The sequence below is a fragment of the Monodelphis domestica genome, chromosome 6, assembly GCF_027887165.1.
Source record: "Monodelphis domestica isolate mMonDom1 chromosome 6, mMonDom1.pri, whole genome shotgun sequence".
Classification (NCBI taxonomy): domain Eukaryota; kingdom Metazoa; phylum Chordata; class Mammalia; order Didelphimorphia; family Didelphidae; genus Monodelphis; species Monodelphis domestica.
Window position 1 is genome coordinate 129,827,580 of NC_077232.1, and position 21,376 is coordinate 129,848,955.

At 37.7% G+C, this 21,376-nt stretch overlaps 1 protein-coding gene across 10 annotated transcripts in view; it reads left to right on the forward strand.

Annotated features, from left to right (window-relative positions):
* The window catches only part of LIMCH1 (LIM and calponin homology domains 1), a 408,610-nt gene that overhangs the window by 324,038 nt on the left and 63,196 nt on the right, over window positions 1-21,376 (forward strand). For 4 of the 10 annotated variants that reach the window (XM_007496513.3, XM_007496514.3, XM_056802569.1 and 1 more), the window contains 10 exons: window positions 676-960; window positions 3,441-3,695; window positions 4,218-4,544; window positions 5,196-5,317; window positions 5,433-5,541; window positions 6,085-6,348; window positions 9,886-9,921; window positions 15,894-16,020; window positions 18,156-18,313; window positions 18,949-19,354. In XM_007496513.3, coding sequence (XP_007496575.1) covers window positions 676-960; window positions 3,441-3,695; window positions 4,218-4,544; window positions 5,196-5,317; window positions 5,433-5,541; window positions 6,085-6,348; window positions 9,886-9,921; window positions 15,894-16,020; window positions 18,156-18,313; window positions 18,949-19,354 — 2,089 coding nt within the window. The remainder of the gene's footprint in view (window positions 1-675; window positions 961-3,440; window positions 3,696-4,217; window positions 4,545-5,195; window positions 5,318-5,432; window positions 5,542-6,084; window positions 6,349-9,885; window positions 9,922-15,893; window positions 16,021-18,155; window positions 18,314-18,948; window positions 19,355-21,376) is intronic. The other 6 variants (XM_056802571.1, XM_001373316.5, XM_056802570.1 and 3 more) reach the window with 2 other exon arrangements.

Sequence of the window (21,376 nt, forward strand, 5' to 3'; positions counted from 1 at the left end):
TGGCCTCTTTGTCCAGCAGTTTACAATGATTTACTGATTTAAATGATGTTCAGCCCCTGGGCTGAAAGCAGATTCATTTGGTTTAACAACTAGTTAAGCCAAGAATGAGAAGCAGCCTGGCCTGATGGCTAGAGAGGGGACTCAGAGTCAGGAAGAGCTGGGCTTTAGTCCAGCCTTTGATGCATACTTGTGTGACCTTATGTCAACCACTCAACCCCTGGGAAACTCCTGAGGTTATAAATTACTGAGGAGTCGTCCATCAGCATAAATCGGCAGAATTTCTTCATTGGCATCCCCTATACCATAGAAACCACAGGATATAAGAAAAATAAGGAATATTTGTTGACTATTGATAGGGCTACTTATCTTTCTCTTATTTGATGGGAAAAAAGATGGTGCTAAATTCTGAGCCATTACAACACAGGAAGACTATGGTCAGGAATTAGCCAGGTAGTGTTGTGACCCACATGAGATGTTTTGTGGCTAATGACTGGCTTAAAAAAAAAACTTCAGAAGGTGTACCTTCCCTCTGTCCCATCCTTGATCAAAATAACACACAGAGGTCTTGGCTGAACTAAATGTTGAGAATGTTCTTAACTAACAGCACTCTTGAGAGGGAGGTGTTGTTGCCTTTTCTGAGCACATGTGGAGTTCCATTTAATTTTGCTTTGTTAGTCAAAAGCAAATAAATGAAGAGAAAGAAACCATTCCAGACATTATCCTTCGAAAGAAGAACTCTTTTCTGTATGGCCATGAGTCAGAGCCAGAAGATGGAGTGGAATGCAGACTTCCTGACCTAGAGAAGGATGACTTTGCTGCTCGTAGAGCAAGGATGAACCAAACCAAGTCCACAGTGCCACTGAATCAGTTGCTATTTGGACCTTATATTAAAAAAGAAAGTGATGGTGTCAAACAGCCCTTAAAGGGAGTATCACAGAAGAAAAGTCAAGCATCCACAAGGTGTGAATTCTTATATGTACCTTTTTACATAAAAATATTTGTCCAGAGGCATTATCATTATTATTATTATTGTCTGAAGTGGCTTTTGCCCCTATTCACACTCTGCCTATTTGTTTCAAACACTCTAGAGAACCTAGACCCGTGAAGCTATTTGCACATAGAAGCCCATGGAATATTCTACTCACTCAGAGGAATAGATCCATGATGCCAATCCCCTTTTGGTATTGAGAGAGAACCCTGGTAATATGTAGCATAGAACTAGAAATACTACATGATATATTCTACCCACCCAAGAGGAATCAAGATCATTATAAGATGATACTAGCATATATAACCATAAACATACCCAGGACCCATTTCCTGAAACTCAGCTCCCCTCTTTTAGTTCTTTTCCAGGGCATCATCCTACTAGTATTATAGCTATACCTGTAAGGGCCATCCTTATAATTCATGGAAGATGTTCTTTAATGTTAGTCTATTTTAGCTATTTGTTAGGGAAAGCTGTAGAACTTGTTTTAGATTTTCAAACCATAGGCATCTCCTGGATTGCTCATTTCCTAATGAAATAGTTTTTTTAAATAGAAATGTACATTTGAATTAAATTTTATTTAGAAAATTTCCCTGAAGAAGATTCCCTCCTTTCTCCAATTTTTCTTCTATACTCTCTCAAATTGGTAAAGAAGTCTTGGAGCATGGGAGAATCTGACTAGGGGATGGAGATATTGTTCTTTGGAATTTTCATTAGACCTCAGTACACTAATTGGAATTTATAAATAACTAATAATTATAGTCCATAAAAGAGCTCCCCCACTGTAGAACAGAATTCTAAGCTTAGTGGATCTGGCACCAAAGATTTTCAGGCCATCCCATTATGAATAGTATTTATAGTTCATTTGTTATGTTCTGAGGCCCTTGAGAAAACCATTGTTGACAATGGTGCCAAAAACTCATTTTACATTTAAAGAACCAATAGGATCCTCCTGGCCATGATGAGAAAAGGTTCAACATCTTGAATTAGGGAAAAGAATAGATCTTTAGATTTTCTTCTTTCTCCATATAATTTCAATGACTGATATTTCTACCTTTTATTCTCTATTATCTCTCTTTCAATAACCCTGCATTGGTCTGGAATCACATATGTTCTTTCTAAAGACCAACAAAGAAATAAGAGAGGGAGAAAAGACTGCTAGTGATTCCATGTCATGATCTCCCTATTCCCCCCTGTGAAGATTAATGGAAATGATATGGTGCTGTTTATTTGAACCAGACACTAAATTTCAGAGTTCCGAATCATCCAGAGTAGGAGGGAGAGAGAGAGACAGAGAGAGAGAGAGAGAGAGAGAGAGAGAGAGAGAGAGAGAGAGAGAGAGAAAGAGAGACAGAGAGAGAAAGAGAGAGAGAGACAGAGACAGAGACAGAGACAGAGAGAGACAGAGACAGAGACAGAGAGAGAAGGAGGAAGGGAGGGAAGGAAGGAGGGGGAGAGAGAGACAGAGACAGAGACAGAGACAGAGACAGAGACAGAGACAGAGAGAGGAAGGAAGAGAGCACATACATTATTAAGCAATTCTATTTTAGTTAGCTAGTAAATCTTTTCAGGCATATTTTACTGGTACTTTACTTTTCTTGTCATAGAACTTGGAATATGGGTATAGGTGTAGATGCAGATGCACACACACACGCAAAGAATTTAAATGTAGACTCTAACTAGTGTCAGTATTCACCAGATAATGTTTAATTTAGGAATAAAAATTTCAATTTGTAACTGCTATTAATTTTGCACATTCAAGATAGCTTATATTAATTAATTAACATGTAAATTGAATCCTCTCGAAACCCAGTTAATGAAAAAAATGTATTCTATTAATTCTGCTTGAGATTTAACATTAGACTGGCTCACATTAACATCAACCGGAGACATAAATTTGTTTGTGAGATGTCAATGCTTCTATTATCTTTTTAGACCCCTTTACTATTTTGTAAGATAAAATGAACTTTCCAGCAATGGAGAACTTAGTTCAAAGGTTTAACATGTGAATAATGTTCTAGTTATCTCAAAACTAATCCTAGAATTTGGATCATGTGGAGCTTGCAACAAACATTTTACTGGTGTTATAAAAGACATTCCGGAGCTCTAAAGGATTCAGTCAGAAAACTTGAATTCATTAGAGTAACTTGAATAGTGTGGGAATTGGGCATCATTAATGTCAAACAAACCTCATTACCATTCTTAATAGTCTTTCAGTGAGTTCAGGCTTATTTGCCTAAGCTAAATTAGAAACTATCTTCTTATTGCACTGGAAGGGTAGCCCAGATGAAAGAAATCTCAGCTCCAATAGATTCTATATTTTAAAGAAAGAGGAAGGTGTTCCTCTCATTTCCCTCTGCCCTTTCTTACTCCCTAACTTTACGTGACTGACATTGTTTGCTCCTTTTCTCACAATTTCCCCGATAACATGGGGGCTACAATAACTTGGCAGAAATGAAGTATGCAGGGAAGAAGTGAAGAAAGGTGGGATTCCCAAAGAAAACCTGCTACAGCCTCCAGAGAATGCACGTGAGACAGAAGAGTCCAAGAAGGCTCCTGATATCCAGAAGGATGACCTAGCTAAGCGGAAGATTCAGAGTAGCCATTTCTCTTCACATCGGATGGCCTCAAGTTTTGTGAAGATTTCGACAATAACAGAAGCAGATTTGGAGACATGGGATAGATTGAAAGTGTCAGGAAAGATGAGGTGTGTTATATTTTCCTCTGCAATTGCCTCTTGGTGACAATTTAATTTTGAAGGAATAAAAACAGAAAAATGCTTAAATTTTGCATTTTTTTAAGTTAGATAACCTGGAAAAATTCAAGTTTAAGGTAAATTTCAGGCAAAGCATTATGTTCCCATTGATTTTAAGTGTACCAAACCATACAGACTTGTATGGTCCATAGTATAGCAATTCTTCATAAGAAGTCATGTTTCCTATTGCTTTACTAGAAGGACTTTTGTCCTGATCAAGCCATTGTTTTGTTTTACCCAAGTTGTTTTGGGTGTGTTTTTTGATATTAGAAATAATCCTTGAATAATTATAGAGAGCTAAATACCAGTGTTAACTGAGGTAAGTTGTTTTTCGTATCTTTTTATACTCCGTTAATTAGGAGAAACTGTTTTCCTCAAGTTATTAAATTTTTTTTCATGGTAATGATTTTTTTTTGCTTCTCCTTATGAGTCTTTCTTTGAAACTTTTTGGAACTTATTTCCAATTCTGATTAGTGATGAAGATACAGAGCACAACTGTACCCCAACCCTTTCACCTGAAATCCAAGCTGAAACTGCAATCCGTGATGACTTTGCAAGCCGCAAAGCAAGAGCCTACCAAAAGGCTTCCAGCCCTAAGCAAAAGTTTGTGCACTTTGGACCAGTGACAGAGATAGATCAGCAGAAATGGAGGAAACTTAGTATTGGCAAGGTTGGCCCCAAAGAGGAAATCCATGAGATTCCTAGTGATGGGGATAAAATGCATGTTTATGTGGTCCCAGATTCAGCGGCTCCTCAAGACTCAGAGGATGACAGATTACCCCATGGACAGAGCGACTCCAGGTATTCTGGGCTATGCATGTGAACAAAGATTGGAAATCTCATCTAACTGGGTATTAAGTTTTTGAGAAGTAAAGGGATCCAAATTTCTTAAAACAGGTGAATTACTTTACAGAATAATGCAAAGGAAAATTTAAAGGTGGGAGCATTTGTGTTTGTGTGAGTTTCAACTTCAATAGCACATGTAGATATTCTAGCCCTTAAACTCATCAATTAAACTAAATATTCCTTTTGGCCAAAAATTCTGGCAAGAGTCCTTTATTTTTTCTTTTGAACCCCTATCGTAGTTTTATTCATTGAAGTTTTTACATAATCTATTCTTAATTTTGTTTAATGGCCACTTTTTTTTTTCTTTTTGGAGGGTTGATGATGAAATATAGAGCTTGATAGTTCTCCTATCCTCTTGGAAGAAAAATATAGATGTCACTCATTTAAGTTCAGATTCTGAACCTCCATATCACCATTCCATATTCCCAAAAAACTTCATCTTAGTCTCTCATATTAGAAAAGAAATAGAAATTTCTTGTTACTAACCAGTCCATTAGACTTAGAAATGAAAAAATGATCTGTCTCTACTTGCTAATCAGGTGCTTTCAGCTTTTCCAATCTTTTTTCCCCCTCTCTTCCTTTGCACCATCACTACTTTATTACCAGCAAATTAGCCTGTTCTGGCTTAGATGAAAATTGCAAAGGGAGCCCTGTATCTATGACTGTGGATGAGGTTCAGAAGCAGAAAACCTACATCTTGGAAGAATATCTGGGAAACAGCAAGGAAGGTGAGGCTTCCTGAAGGTGGACCCAGCTTCCCAAGAAGACTGACCACTGGCAGTAGGGCGGGCCCTCGCAGTGTGCTTGTTGCCTCAGTAACAAAGCTGTGCTCTTTGGCTTCAGCCACATCCAAACAGCTGCCACAGTATGACCAAAAAGAGGATAGTCTTAGTAAAGGAGATTTTGAGCCTGAGCTGAAGAATGGAAGATATGGGAGCAGAAGCCAACAACTGTGAGCTGCTTGCCTGCGTTTCATGTTGTGCTGTCTCACGCTGTTCCATCCAGCTTAAGAGAGATGTACTACCATTAATAATTTATATAACATGTGGGAAGTTACGTGGAACAATTTATCCATTGTATGGGTCCCAATTCTGCCTTCTGAATTTCTTGTGGATGATAATGAGTAAAGATCTCAGGATTTGGATGGTTTTGTTGTTTGATTTTGTTCTATTTGCATGTTGGTTTTGTGTGTGGTGGATTGTTTTATTCTTTAAAAAAAATACTTTTTATTCCTGGGATTATGAAAACCTTCATTGGAAATGTGCTGCCATGTAAGTACCAATTGCACTGACTTGTGTCTCTCACTTGCCAAAAGCATATTGAAAGTTTGTGCTATTAAAATAGTAGTTCCTTACTCATTTGCCACACATGCTTCTGACGCTGCCATGGACATTGGCTCTGGTTTTATTCCCTTAATGCTTAGTGAGCAGTGCTTCCAAAAATAGCCTTGGCAATAACTATCCATGTGACCGGACCAACTAAATGTTAATCCTAGAGCAAGCTCCATTGCTCCTGTGAATGAGACCACAGGGGCAGAAGAGAATCTTGAGAAGATGACAACTTGTGGTGTCCGACCTGTCCATGAAACCCTGGGGCAAAGAAAAGTGCCTGACCCCCAGAAAGATGACATGATGGCTAGAAGAACGGGCGCATTCCTTAAGCACACTGTATCCAACTCAAACCGGTTCCTTCCGGTTCCATTTGCAAAGCAGCAGGACGGGGAGGAACCTACCAAGGGACTTCAAAAGAAAGAGGAGAGGTCAGAGGGTTATGCTGTGCCATTGCCACTTTGTTCCCCAAGATGGATTCTAGATAAATGTTGCTTGATAAATGCTTGTTGGTTGGATTTCTTTGAGAGCTTTAATGGCACTCATCTGTTATTGCTCACAATTGCTCACAAATAGAAAGACTGAAATTGATTGGACCCACTGAAGTTGAAGTAATGATTTCTAGTGTTGAGGTCCAAAAAAATAGACCCTTTAGCACCTTAAAACATTCTGTCTGAACTTTCACTAGATTGGGATCACCAACTACTAACTGGGAAAATTGGATTTGAATGGACCATACTTAGCCTTATTTGGCAATCAAGATCAGGTTAGGAACTTTCAATGGGTAAAGGAACTAAGTTTTCTGATATGGATGGGCCCCTACTAATTCCTTAAGAGGCAAATCAGCCTATTTGTATTGATTTTTATCATTCTCTTGCAAATAATTTATTGAATGCTTATTATGGATGATGATTTGATTTTAGGCACAGAATTGGTGAATGGGGAAAAAAAAACAACTTTCCCAGTGGTGCATGCTTTGCTTGAAATTGTGGTCAGGCAGACCCTATCTTGTCAATCTAAATGAAATTAGTTAATTAACCATGTGTTTAACCTGGTCAACACAAGGGAGAAGTACTGACTCTACCTAATTATGTGTTATGCCACAGAGCAAGTATTGGATTGTGTTAAATTGAAAGTATTGACCAGGAAGATAGGATTATTTGAAGGAAAGGGATCTAGCTAAGTCTTTCCAAACATTGCCAGTGACTACGCCAAACAACTCAGCACTTTTAATCAGTTCAATATTTCTTCCTGAATATTAATGGAATAACATCCTAACCCTAGTCAAGAAATAAGAATAGTACCCCTGTTTTAAAATTTTGTTTAATTGATTAAGAAAATTTTTCCATGGTTACATGATTCATGTTCTTTCTCTCCCCTCCTCCCACCCCCTTCCCATAGCCAACTCGCAATTCCACTGAATATCCCCCTTTTTTTGCTATATAACTTGTATTTTACCTGTTCAAAATACACATTTAATTTCATCCTACAAGTTTCCAATGACAAAAGAAAAATAAATATTGCCATTATAGATGAGCCATAGAGAATCTAGTTAGTAACAGACCTGTGTTCTTTCCACCATGGAATCAAGACAATGTATTTATGACCTTCGCATCCTTGGTCCACTAGAAAACGACTCATTATAAATTTAAATACTGAATAAGCTAAATTTGATGATAAAATATGGAATTCCAAACCTCAACTGAAAATTCTAGTAATAAATTAGAAGGAAACCCTCATCATTTAAAATAGAAGATGAATATAATAAATTTAGTATAAATAGGGATGATTCGTAGAGCATGATTCTATGATTAAACATTGTCTCTTGAGAAGGTTCATATCTGGGATGAATCATTAACTTCTTGCTTCGGAGGTAAAATGTGATGAATGCTGCTGCCATGTGGAAATGGGTACCAAAAATAACTATTTTCAGATGCCTTGTAAGTGCTAAGTCCCTAAATATGACTGTCTTTATTAACGTACCATAGTTTACTCTTTTGACTTCTCATTGACATATCTTGTTTTCAGCTTCCTTCAGATAGCACCAATTATATACCTGAATCCTTTGTTGATAATTTGAATTATTCTATTTACTTCCTACTTTGAATATATTCAATAGGATCATCAAGAAGGACCTTCAAAATCAAAGCACTAATTACTTTTGCCAGTAGGAGCAGCTCCATTTTAAGTGGGTGCATTTTTTTAGTTCAAGAGATGATATTTTCTTTTTTCCTAGTGTGTTATGTTTTAGGGTAGTGATTAGAGCAGAATGGAAAATCTAGACAGTTTTCAAGTCTTTCATGAGTACATCTTTCTTTATAGGATGGCTTCATTCATTTGAAATAAGGTAAACTCCCCAAACGCCCATATAAAATATAAATATAAATAATATGTCCAAAACATAATTTGTTTCTGACAAAATTATTTAGAATTCTCTGGCCCTCTTCTATTGATCATCATCATACTCAAGAAAACACTGCTCTGTATCTGCTTTTCTTTATTTACTATGAGCTTAGATTCATTACAACACTAGCAGAGCTACTGACAAATCAAGTAAATATCCAGCCAGCCACTGGCCATTCTTTCTTCAGAATACCAGAATACCAGAATACTCAGAGATTCCTGTTGGAATGCCAAACCCGCTATAATTTGATAATAGTTTTGAAAATTGGGTTCTATTAGTCTGAACCTTAGCATGTTCTGTGATTCTCTCTGAGAGAGACAACAAATAACTCTTTATTTCCAGCCAATGAGCACCCACAGATTTGAAAATGACTAACTTAGCCAGCCTCCATCTTGCCTTGGGCCATCTCAGTTCAAACTTTGCTATTTGCATTTGGACACTTGTCATCACTGAATGATGGCCACTGCAGGTGAAGGTATTTGCCACAAAGTAAATAAAACAAACATTGTGTATTTTTTGCATGTTTCTTTTATTTCCCTAAGGAATTATCGGAAAGAGATCCATATGAATTGCCTCTCAGCTGGGGACATTTTTTCTGAATTCAGTTTATTGGAAACCAAAGACAGGATATTTTCCATTGCCTAAGAAATTCTCTACCCTTGTGGGGCATAGATAGTCAACTTCAGAGACAAGATGCTATTCCTTTCATTGACCTTTCCTGAGGAGATGTGTATTGAGAGAAAGCTTCTTTTTAAATTACACTTAAAATATCCTGATGAATTCTATTGGTTTTCTGTACTGAGTACACATATTGTTTTAGCAAGACATAGCTAATGCTTTTAAATGTGTATTTGCCTACTAAAGTGACTGTACTTCAAAAGATCATATTTCTATAAATCTAAATTATGAGAAAAATATAAAATAACCAAAGACATTTTCCTTTTCAAGCCATAGGAAGTTTAAAAAATCTAAGACCAGTTTTAAAAGGAATTACAGTTTCTGTCAAATGGCTACTGAAGGCACTGATTGGTGCTCTGGTTTATTTCTCAAATACTGCCAATTAACTTTGATGTAATTTGTGCAAATGCATTAACACCTAAGGGAATGGGTCAATAACATCTGGTTGTAATTTGGGGGTCAGTTATAGCCCATTACTACTAAACAGGAAAGCATTAACAGTTTTCTTATTGTGGCTGGTGACAATATACGTGATTTTTAATGCTGACTTTTTCCCTATGCTTTCTAGGTTATACTTAATTTAATTTTTTAAATACCCCACATCAACTGAGCCTATCTTTTGTGGGTAATATGCAATGTGTTTCCTTGATTCCTTTCTTAAGCTTTACATTTTCTTGTCATGAATTTAGCACCTAAAAAATCTAAGAAGTTTTTCTTTGACTTGCCTTGCTGATGAATATTGAAATTTGTATAATGTCACATTTCTTTTCTAATATATTCAGCAAAAAGGTTTGGAGCTCTTATATTATGGGTGGTTTGACTTTTTCTTTTTGCAATGTTAACTTTATGTTCTGTCAGCCTTCTAATTTTTTATTTGGTCTTATAGATACGGTCCCAGAACTGCTGTGTCTGATGACGCAGAGTAAGTTGCCTCACATTCATAGGATTACTTTAATTAAATAATCTAAACTGCATGTTTCCATTACTTACCACTAATTAAAATGCAAGAGATGCAACAACAAAATTGAATAGCTTTCTTCCACATGCTGCTTCGGGGAAGGAAAGCTCTTGAGGTTGGAATGGAGAACATGTGTTCTCTTGCAGCAGAAATGAATTAGAAAGCAACTTAAGCATGATACTAATATACATGGCTGAAGCTTAAGACCTCACATTTGCTCATCATCAGAATGGCAGAGCTAAAGTCTGTGCTTTTTAATGTCTTTTGAGCTTGTATGTCTACTGTTATTCAATTATCCCCCCAAAAATATACATATATATGAAGTCTTACATTTCATTCTTATTTAAGTTGAATCTTAGAATAACAATAATATAGTAAATCCTTTGGCCTCAAGTTTAAACCTAACCACTAATTACAGACTCAGAACCCAAATCCTTACTATGTTGGGCAAAACATTTACATTAACATTCACTGTTAAAGTTTTCTGACCAAAAAACTTTGGAATTTTGCTAAAACTTTGTGGTTTAAAAAAAAGGAAGAGGAGGTAAACTATAACTCTCTTAGGAAATATGGTTGCTAGTTAAGTCCTTTTCAGAGGTTAAAAATTCACATTGCAAATCTGAAAATAATTAATGGCTGCTCATCCTCCTGTTTCAAATATGGGATTTTCACCGTGTTTTAGATCATTATTAAATTTATCATGATATAAACAGAAGAAAAATTTCAGATTTAAACACACCCTTAGATTTGTATTCTTCACTCAGCTAATTACTTGCTCAGTTGTCAGTAGATTGAAAGTTATCTTCCTCATCCTTTAATAATAGTATGTTACCTTATACCTCCAAAATGGATTAGCTCTGCTTAAAAAAAACTCATGACCATTCAACCTAGGACTGAATAATCAAAATTTTTATGCATTAGGTGATAAGAATTCACTGATAAATTTTCTAGATTCTGCTGACTTTTGACCCATTTGAACTACATAAGTAACCAGATACTCCCAGTCTTCTTCTCTCCCAGCCTGGGCTCTAGTTACATGAGCACATAGTAGGAACTCAACAAACATCTGCGGAATGGAAACCCCATTAAATAAGAGTAGAGGCCACATGGATAACCCTTTAATAAAGTCACAAATAAAAATTAGTAAAATTAAATCTTTCCTAATGGATACTCTGTGCTTTTTTTTTTTCCTGGTAAAAGATGCCAGCTGGTTGAGAGCTGCAGTTGGTGCTTTCCTGAAGGAATGTAAGGCTTGTCTGGCCCAAGCACCAGTCCTTTTCAGTGTGCCATTCTTGGTTCATATTTCAGCATTTGGAAAATTCACTTTCAGGAACAGAGCTGTCTAAGTACTGAATTCAGTTGGATGTACTCAATGAAATACTTTATAAAATTTAGCTGTGGCTTCTTAGGTTGATTTTGTTCTGATATGAGCACTTGAACCTAAGTGAAATGAAATTGTTAGTCAAAATATCTTTTTTTCCCCTTCTTATCTGCCAAGAAGCAAAAAAAGAGCAATTGATAGCAAAATTCACTGCTTGAATTCAGTTTTCAGAAACATTTCAATATCTTTGAGTCACTTCTATATTAGTGTACTCTGTCATGCAATTTTCCTGAAATACATGTTGCTCTTAAAAGATTAAAATAAGAAAAGGTAGTGCTGAAGAGCTTTCAAATTAGGAGTTTCAGAATGTTGGCCTGAATTTCAGATGACTGGTGACTCAGCTCATTTTCTGCTCACCATTACCATTAGCTTTTTTGGTTCCTGTTTTTGATTTGGCCAAAAAAAGGGAGTCTCATTTGCTCTTTTATTTCTTTCGCTGGGTTAGTACTTCTTTCAGTTACTAAAAGTTCAACTAGGAAGTTATTAGATCCATGGCATGAGTCAAAGAGGGACTTGCAAAAAGAAAATCTGTATATATGAGTGCATATGTATCCAAGTGATAAAAACTAGGCTTTACCAAACAAAATAAGCAAGAGGTACTAAGTATAATTGACTTCTTCCTCCACTGATGTTATGTAGAGATACTGACTTTCCTTCTTAAAATAATAGATCATTTTAATGACATCTGATTTCAGAATCCCTAAAAAAAAATATTGTTAATGGTTTAAAATGGAATTGAAGGGGTAGCTAGGGGGCTCAGTGGATTGAGAGCCAGACCTAGGAACTGGAGGGTCTTGGGTTCAAATTTGACCTCAGACACTTCCTACCTGGGTGACTGAGCAAATTGCTTCACCCCCATTGCCTAGTCCAGTAAGGACCCTTTTGCCTTGGAACCAATATGAGTATTTTTTTAATAAAATGAAATTGGAGTAAATAGTCGTAAAATCTAGCCCATTAACAGTAAACAAACCTTTAAAAATAGTCCATGATCAAGATCAGAATGCCACAAGGAAATTAGAGATAGCCAAATGGTTTTCTAACACCACAAACAAAACACTCAATTCTCACGTAGGCTATTTCTCCCTCTTATCTTTTCCCTCAATTTTACATTGTCTCCACCCCCACATTTCCACCACTAGGAAGTCAACATCATAAAGTCCTGTAGGTCTCTGAGTGTCTTACCCTGTGAACCAGGCATGGAGATACTTCTCAGACTCTCTTTTTAGGTTACTTAGCTTTTGCCCTAGAGAGTCATGAATTCCTATATAATAGAGTACTGAGGGAGACTGTTGGGTTCTACAGAAAAGTTTATCTGTCGACAATTTATGGCTATAGATTGAACTTCAGTGGAGAGGAACAAAAACCTATTTCAAGCACTCCAGAGTGCTTCAGCCTGCCTGATCTATTCTCTCCCCTTTCCAAATATACACTTCTTTCATTTTGCAGATTGAATCTAGGTTCTGAGCTGGAGAAACTCTTATGACCGGTGACTCAGCTCATTTTCTGCTCACCATACCATTAACTTTTTTGGTTCCTGTTTTTGAATTGGCCAAAAAAAGGGCATCTCGTTTGCTCTTTTATTTCTTTGGCTGGGTTGGTACTTCTTCCAGTTACTAAAAGTTCAATTAGGAAGTTATTATCCTTCCTAGGGTGTTAGGGGGAAATAAAAACCAAACTTGTTCCTCTTAACTTATTAGCTCTGGGGTTCATTTAGACTTAAAGGAAGTAATTTGTCTGTTTTTAGTGTAGTCATCAGTTTGATTCTGAAATTCTTATTCTGAATTCGAATCTAAATTAATCATCCAAAAACCATGGTATTTATTTCTGGAATCCTCTTTAGATACCCTGGCTATCTAATACTGAAAACTGGCTGAGTCTGAAATTCTGACTCTTGGAAAAAATTTTAATTAACCTTAAAAAAGGGATTCCATTTTAACCCCCCACCCAAGTCAGCTATTACTTTGGAGAATTAGGAGAGTCATATTGCAGAGAAGCAAACCTCTTCTGGGATCTTCATAAAGATTTCAAGATACCTTAGAATGACCCCAAAGTTGAACTCATTGGATTGGAGGTACCAGTAAAAACTCTGTTGAGAGGTAAGAACTGGTGGGGATGGGATGGAATGAAGGAAAGGGAATGGTATCCTGCCTTACAGATCTTGAATAACTAACTGCCAGACTTAACTAACACAAGGTCACTAATTGAAAATTTCTAGCCTTCTCCCCTTACTTTCCAAGTCTTATAGCTGTCTTAGAAAATATCTACTAATAATTCAAAATAGATTAGAGATCAGTCTCTCCATTGAAATTCCAACTCCTCTTTTTAAATATGCTTTAAAAAAAATATGTTCATCTTTGTGCTTACTGTTAATTCCAATCAATGATACTGAGAAAGTAAAATAGAAATGTCTACCATGTTTGGTCTATCAGCAAAATGAGTCATTTTTCTTTTCACACTGTCAGGCCCTCTACCAGATCTATTTGTTGTTCTTTGTTGTCAGGTACAACTTTGCCTGACAATTGGGGAAGAATCAATCAATAAACATTTATTCAGCACCTACTCTATGTCCCAGGCACTTTGCTAAGGCCTGAGACACTATAATAAGCAGGACATTACCCCAGATATGGAGTTTGAGTCAGGGGAAATAAAGTTGAGCATCCATCCATTTGCTGCAAGGAAGAAATCTCTAGTGCTTGGTGTAGTACCTGCTCATGAACTTTCTGCCTTCATCTGATGTCTCTGCTTCTGATTGTCTGATTATAAATAGCTATTTTGGGCATATCACCAATGAAGTCTGCCCTCTGCTCTGAAATTACCTCAGACAAAAGTGCATGGCTATTTTTTTAACTGGCACCTAAAGCTAACTCTTGTGGATGCTGGGCTGTTTCAGGTAGTTAAATTAAGCTTCATGCTTGTGGTTTGCCTAACATATCTTCAGTTTTCCTGGTAATGAACCTCGACTACCCTTAAAAAGTTGAAATGTCTTCCTTCAGCTTTGACTGCTATTTTCATCTTATTACTTCTTCCAGTGCAACCAAGGACAGTATAAACATCTGTAGTCTTGCACAAAGTTTGAACATCTTGTGCAAAATCTGGAGAATGGCCACAGCTTGTCAGGATTTTTTTAATAGTTTCTGCATCCTTATTTTCTTCAAAGAGTAAGTTCAGAGACATCTTTAGCAAAAAAATAAAATAAAATAAAAACCTTGAGGGAATTCAAAAATAGAAAGTGTATATTATTTTACAGTTTTTGTTCTTTTCCTCCATTTAAAAAAGTCCTTTCAAATAGCTCAGAAAAACTGGTATTGATTCCAAAAGGATTGAAGCCAGGTCTTTACACCAAGAAACATAATGTAATGATTTTCATTGCATGCAAACATCAGGACAGATTTTGTACAGCTTTTTCCAGGGGTGTATCCTCAACTCCTGCCAGTGCTTCACATCTTTGCTCTCTTCTTTTCATTTTTAATACCTTGTAAGATGAAGAAAGTATAAAGCTTCAAACAGCAGTATTTCCTTGATTTTTTTATCAAAATTTTCTTTGGCTTTTGCACTTGAAGACTTAGTAAAGATGAATCAGGCTCATCTTTAAAGACAATGAGGATTTGTCTTCAGCCAAAAGGAATAGTAGAAGCTGATAGTATTGATGCGCTTAGTTAAAGTTCTCTAGGGCAGAGGTGTCGGACTGGCCCACAGCTCTCCCATGTGCAGCCAGAACCACTTAGTAAACATTTATTAAGTGCCTACTATGTGCCAATGGGACATCTAGGTGCCACAATATGAGTGCTGCGTCAGGAGTCAAGATGATCTGAGTTCAAAAGTGGCCTCAAACTCTTACTAGCTGTGTGACCCTAGACAAGTCACTAAACCTTAATTGCCTCAGTTTCCTCACCTGTAAAATGAACTGGATAAGGAAATGATAGACTACTCCAGTATCTATGCTAAGAAAACCCCAGATGGGGTCATGCAAGGGTACACTAAAGAACAGCATGTGCCAGGCACTGTGCTCAACTCTGGAGGTACAAAAAGAGGCAAAAGACAGTCCCTGTTCACAAAAAGGACAGTAGTTTACACACAACTTAATATTCATACTACCTACATCACAGAGTTGTGTGAATAAAACACGTCAGCATTAAGGTAAGCAAAATGAGAATTCAGAGTAAAATTAGAAAACAGAAAACCTCTGAAGGTACCTGAATAGAAAATTTTCAGTAAAGTATAATTCCCATCTGATGTTTAGTCTGTTATTTCAAAAAGAAACACATAAACACATAGTTTTCTAAGCCAGTCTACAGCCCACGGAGATCCTTCTTTTCAGTTTAGTGGCACCCCATTTCTTTGTGAGTTTGACACCACTGCCCTAGGGTACCAGAGCTGACCATTGCTACTGATATCCAGGCTGTTATTGCTTAGAAGTCTCTCCTGCTTCTGAAGAAAGGTGAATTTGCTTTTGCCTTCAAAGTATTGCCCTCTGGTGGAATCCTACAGAAACTGGAGAAAGCTCCCTCGACTGCTTGTTGCTGATCATTGCATTTTTTTAATGTTTTGCTTTCAGGAGCATGAGCATGCTTGATATGCGGTGTGAAGAGGAAGCTACTGTGCAGCCTCACAGCAAGGCTCGGCAGGAGCAGCTGCAGTTTATCAACAGCCAGCTGAAAGAAGAGGATGACAAATGGCAAGATGTAAGGACAGCTAGAGGCTGCTCTGAAATCCTGCTGTCACCCGACCCAACGGGACAACATAGTTTAGGGACTAGTGAAAGATGAGATTGGTTGGGGAAAGTGGGTTTTGAAAGACTGATAGCTGTGATTGATAGGTGAATTGGGGTCAAGCCTCAGGTGTACTCATCTGTAAAATGGGCAACACCAAACCACTAAACCAAAACACTGAACCACTGAACACTGATTACATGATATTTCATCAACTCCCAACCATTTATTCCTGAATACATTTTTTCTATTTGCCAGGCATTGTTAAGTTCTGGGAAAACAACGAAGGGCAACTCCCCCTTTAAAAAAAAACGAGTCCCTATCCTTAAGGAGTTTACATTTTAATATTGGCACTATCTACACGACAAGATTGTTGTGAAGAAAGCTTTTTGTCAACCTGTAAAATGGGGGCATCTAGGTGGCTTGTGGATGGAGAGTCAGGTCTAGAGACAGGAAGTCCTGGGTTCAAATGTGGTCTCAGACACGTCTTAGCTATATGTCCCTGGGCAAGTAACTTAAGCCCAATTGCCTACTTCTAACTACTGATACTCAGTATCTGTGCTAAGATGGAAGGTAAGAATTTTTTAAAAATAAAATGCTATGTAAAATGCAAATGGAGTGAAATTATAAAGCTAGGAAAGGGGAAGCTTCTGAAGGTATTTGAAGAGAAATGTGACATGATATAGATGATGTTTAAAAAAGAAGATTAATCTAGCATCAGAGGCAGCAATAGGTCACAGCAGAAATGATTGCTCAAACCTCACCTAACCATATGATCCTGGGGAAGTCATTTAACAATGCAAGCTTTAAAAACTTCAAGGACTTGTCCTCTGAGTCACGGATGGATGCAATCTTCTTGGAAAAAGTAATTCACACACTGGGAGTTCACCTCGTGCTGCCAAAATCAGAAACTTCATGCATGTTTACATGATCTAGCATTAGTGTTCAGGGTGTATGGGAAGTGGCAATCATCAAAGCTTTGAGTTAATTGGAAGTTAAGACATGGCATGGCTCTTGAGCACTGTAGTTCATTATGAAGCACATAGAAAACTCAGAACACTAGGTGGAATCAGCATCATCTGTTCTCCTACCTGATAATTAGAAAACTAGAACTGCATGTCAATTTGGAACTCTGAAAGTGAATCAAAATTTATGTGAACACATTTCTTCCATAAATACATTCTCCCTCTTAAAGCTCATGTCCTCACTTATTACCAGGGAAGGAAATATTCCTTGCTTTATGAAAGTTTGGTTTTGTAAGAGAACTTTGACTTTATTTTATACTAAAGGGAGACTATGACAAGTAACTTGGGCAGTTGGAGGTCTTCATTTTAATGCATCAAGCTGTGTTAACCTGGAATTAATTGGTGATGTTCTGTTGATGGTGAAATTGTAACTATTACAGAGTTTATGCTATAGAATTAAAACAAGGTGTGTTTAAAAAATTAGAAAAAATTTTGGAAGCATAATAATCCTGAGAAGTCATCCATGTTGAACAGAGCCATCATGCAACTGATTTCAGAGCTGTTTCTGGAGCAATAAAGACTGGCTGTACATAAATATCTTTCCTGACCACCCCAAGGGGGATTCCATTCTAACAAGACAAAATTAATTGCTTATGAACAGCCTAGAGAAAAAAATAAAAGGAAACCAGAAGGCTTCATCTCCATTCCGTGGTTTCCTCCAAGATTTAGCACCAATCTTACATTCTACAGCAGGCTTTTCTCCTTTCCCAGTTCCCAGTTCCACCTTGCCCCACTACCCAAATGGAAGATAATGCCAGAGGGAAGGCTTCCTTTTACTCTGTATACATCTCAGATATACTTTGGCATTTGCTTGTTGTCTCTCCATTAGAATGTGAGCTCCTTGAGGGCAGGGGCTGTGTTTTGTCCTTTTTTGTGACTCCAGTGCTTTCACAGTTCTTGATATATATAGGAGGCCCTCAATCAATGTGCATTGACTCAACTGGCCAAAATACATCTTAACAAAAGCAAGGATGGTGACTAAAGTGAAAAGCTCTTTTCAGGGATGATGGGGCATGGGCACATATTTGATAATGTGAATCCCCAAAGGTGAACATCATTTTATTGTTTTTTTTTCCTGCTAAGGACCTGGCTCGTTGGAAAAGCCGTAGAAGAAGTGCATCTCAGGACCTAATCAAGAAAGAAGCTGAGAGGAAAAAAATGGAAAGATTATTGGCTGGAGGAGATGGGACAAGTGAACGAAGGAAAAGCATCAAGACCTACAGAGAGATTGTGCAGGAAAAGTGGGTTCTTTTTTAAAAATATGTTTACATGCAATATATTTGGATTTATACAATATGTGCAATACAAATTTATGTTCAGTATATTTCTTTAAGTATTTCATTGTAGTATTAACTATGTGGTCACCTAATATTCTATTGGAAGCATCCATTGGAAATTAATATAATATAAGTATCTAAAACCAAGTTGAAGGGGGCAGCTGGGTGACTCAGTGGATTGAGAGTCAGACCCAGAGATGGGAGGTCCTAGGTTCAAATCTGGACTCAGACACTTCCTGGATGTGTGACCCTGGGCAGGTCACTTAACCCCCATTGCCTAGCCCTTACTGCTCTTCTGCCTTAGAACCAATACTCAGTATTGATTCTAAGAGGGAAGGGAAGGGTTTAAAAATAAATAAAAATAAAACCAATTTGAAAAGGAAGGTCAGAAAAATCTTTTGTCCTATACACTATAATCCTTACTTTGTAAATATAGTGAAATTAGCTAAAAATAGAATAGACCAGAGAACAGCATTTAGATATTCTTGTACAGTCCTTGTATTATTCCTTCAGCACCTTTCTCAGCTTCTATTCATGACCATCTTTGCCAAGCATTTCAATGACATCTCTATTATTGCTTTCCTCCCACTTCTATTTAGGGAACGGAGAGAGAGAGAGCTACATGAAGCATACAAGAATGCTCGTTCCCGTGAGGAGGCAGAGGGGATCCTCCAGCAGTACATCGAAAGGTTTACCATTAGTGAGGCCGTCCTGGAGCGCTTGGAGATGCCAAAAATTCTGGAAAGAAGCCATTCAACAGAGCCAAACTCATCTTCCCTGAATGACCCAAATCCCATGAAATACTTGCGGCAGCAGTCACTGCCTCCGCCCAAATTCACTGCCACTGTTGAAACGACCATTGCTTGCCCCAGTGAACCAGACCCCAATGTTTCAGCAGGCAGTGCGTCTCCAAGCAAAACTGTTGTTCCAAAAGCAGTGCCTATGCTGACCCCGAAGCCTTACTCCCAGCCGAAAAACACACAGCACGTTTTGAAAACCTTTAAGGTAGGAGCGGTTTTCTTGAGAAGGGAATGAAGCTGTGGACCCCAAGAGACAGAGTAGAACAGGCAGTCCTAAGTCAAGAAAATGCAATTATTCCCTTTTCAAGCAGAGCTAAAATACAGAAGTTCCATGTGTGTTCCTTCAGAGATTTAGATTTAATTATACTTAGGAAGGAGCTCTTACTCCTTTAAACCACAGTGGCAAAGATTTAGTCTTCATGCAGTCCAATTCAAGAACAAGTCCTTTCTGTTCCATATGTTGTCTGAGATAGTAGAATGTCATAGGTAGCGGTACTAGTGATTCTCAGTCCTGATTTTTCACTACCCCTATGTGGCTCTTGTTATCTGCCCAGGAGAGGGAGTATGTATTGAGTTCTGGACTTGGAATCAGAAAGAATCAAATTCAAGTCCCAACTCTGTTGCTTAAGAGGTATGCAGCAATCCTTTCATTTTTCTGACCTCCACTTTCCTCATCTGTAAAATGGGAATAACAATAGCTGCTATGCCTCTTTATATGGATTATAATAATAATAGTTTCAATTTATATAACATGTTAAGGCTTACAAAGTTCTTTGTGCATGTAATCTCATATAATTCTCACAACAACCCTGTGATTTAGATGCTGTCATCATGTCCAGTTTTATATAAGAGGAAACTGAGGTCAAAGGAAGCTAAATGTCTTGTGGAGGGTCAAAAGCTAGTAAATGGCTGAGGCAGAATTTGAACTCAAATCTTCCTAACTCCATTTCCAGCACCCTACTGATGGTATCTCCTAGTCATTTTAGTGAGACACAGTATATATTAAACAGATGGAAATTTTAAAAGTATTATACTATGATAAATTATGATTTGAAAAGGCATTGCAAAACTCTCCAAAAATATAATTTGAGAGTAAATATGCTCCGTAAAGAGTAAATATGCATCCTTTCAGAGGGAGGTGCCATGAGATAAAATAACCAACATATCAAGGACAGTATGACTTCAAAAAAACTAATAGGAACAAATGAAAAGGAGACAGAGCTACTGCAGATGGTCAGAGATAGCTTTGGTGCTGGCTGTCCCCATCCTCTGAAAAATGGAATGGCAATATAAGCTATAAGCCCTATTGATTATGGACTTTAGAGGTCCTGCCGAGAGAAATGGCAATGAGATCCAGAACCAAGCAACTTGTGAAAACTGAAGCATCCTGCCCATGTCCTCAAACTCTGCTCTTTATTCTTGGAGAGAAAGGGTTGGGCTCATATCACAAGGGAGCATTCATCCTTTGTCTTCAGTTCTTTTCATGGCAAAGAAAAATCAGCTTCTATTATCACTCTAAGCCACATGGGGTTATAATAGCTTCGCAGAAGAAGACAGAGCTGGAATTCACTGCTGGGAGATTTAAACTATGAGTGCAAAGACATTGTTTGGTTAAATTAATTGGTTAGTACAGAGTAGTTTATCTTCCTCATTTAATTTCAAAGTACATAAGCCTAAACTTCCCTGACCTTTGCTAAGAGAGAGAGAGAGAGGGAGAGAGAGAGAGAGAGATACAGACAGAGGAAGAGACAGAGAGAGAGAGAGAGAGAGAGAGAGAGAGAGAGAGAGAGAGAGAGAGATACACAGACAGACAGAGGCAGAGAAATAGACAGAGAGACAGAGAGAAACAGAGATACAGAAAGACAGAGGGGTGTGTGTGTGTGTGTGTGTGTGAGAGAGAGAGAGAGAGAGACAGAGAGAGAGAGAGAGAGAGAGAGATACACAGACAGAGGCAGAGAAATAGACAGAGAGACAGAGAGAAACAGAGATACAGAAAGACAGAGGGGTGTGTGTGTGTGTGTGTGTGTGTGTGTGAGAGAGAGAGAGAGAGAGAGAGAGATCCTCTTGACTTCATTGCAGAAACAGCTTCCTTTTGTCTTCAGGTAATTTTCTTTGTCCTTAAAGTCATGGTTTTATAGCTTCTATTGAAAGGACAAATGGTAACTTCACTGACCTAAATGATTTGATGAGGTGGAGAATTTCTGCCACTTCACTCCCAAGAAATAGG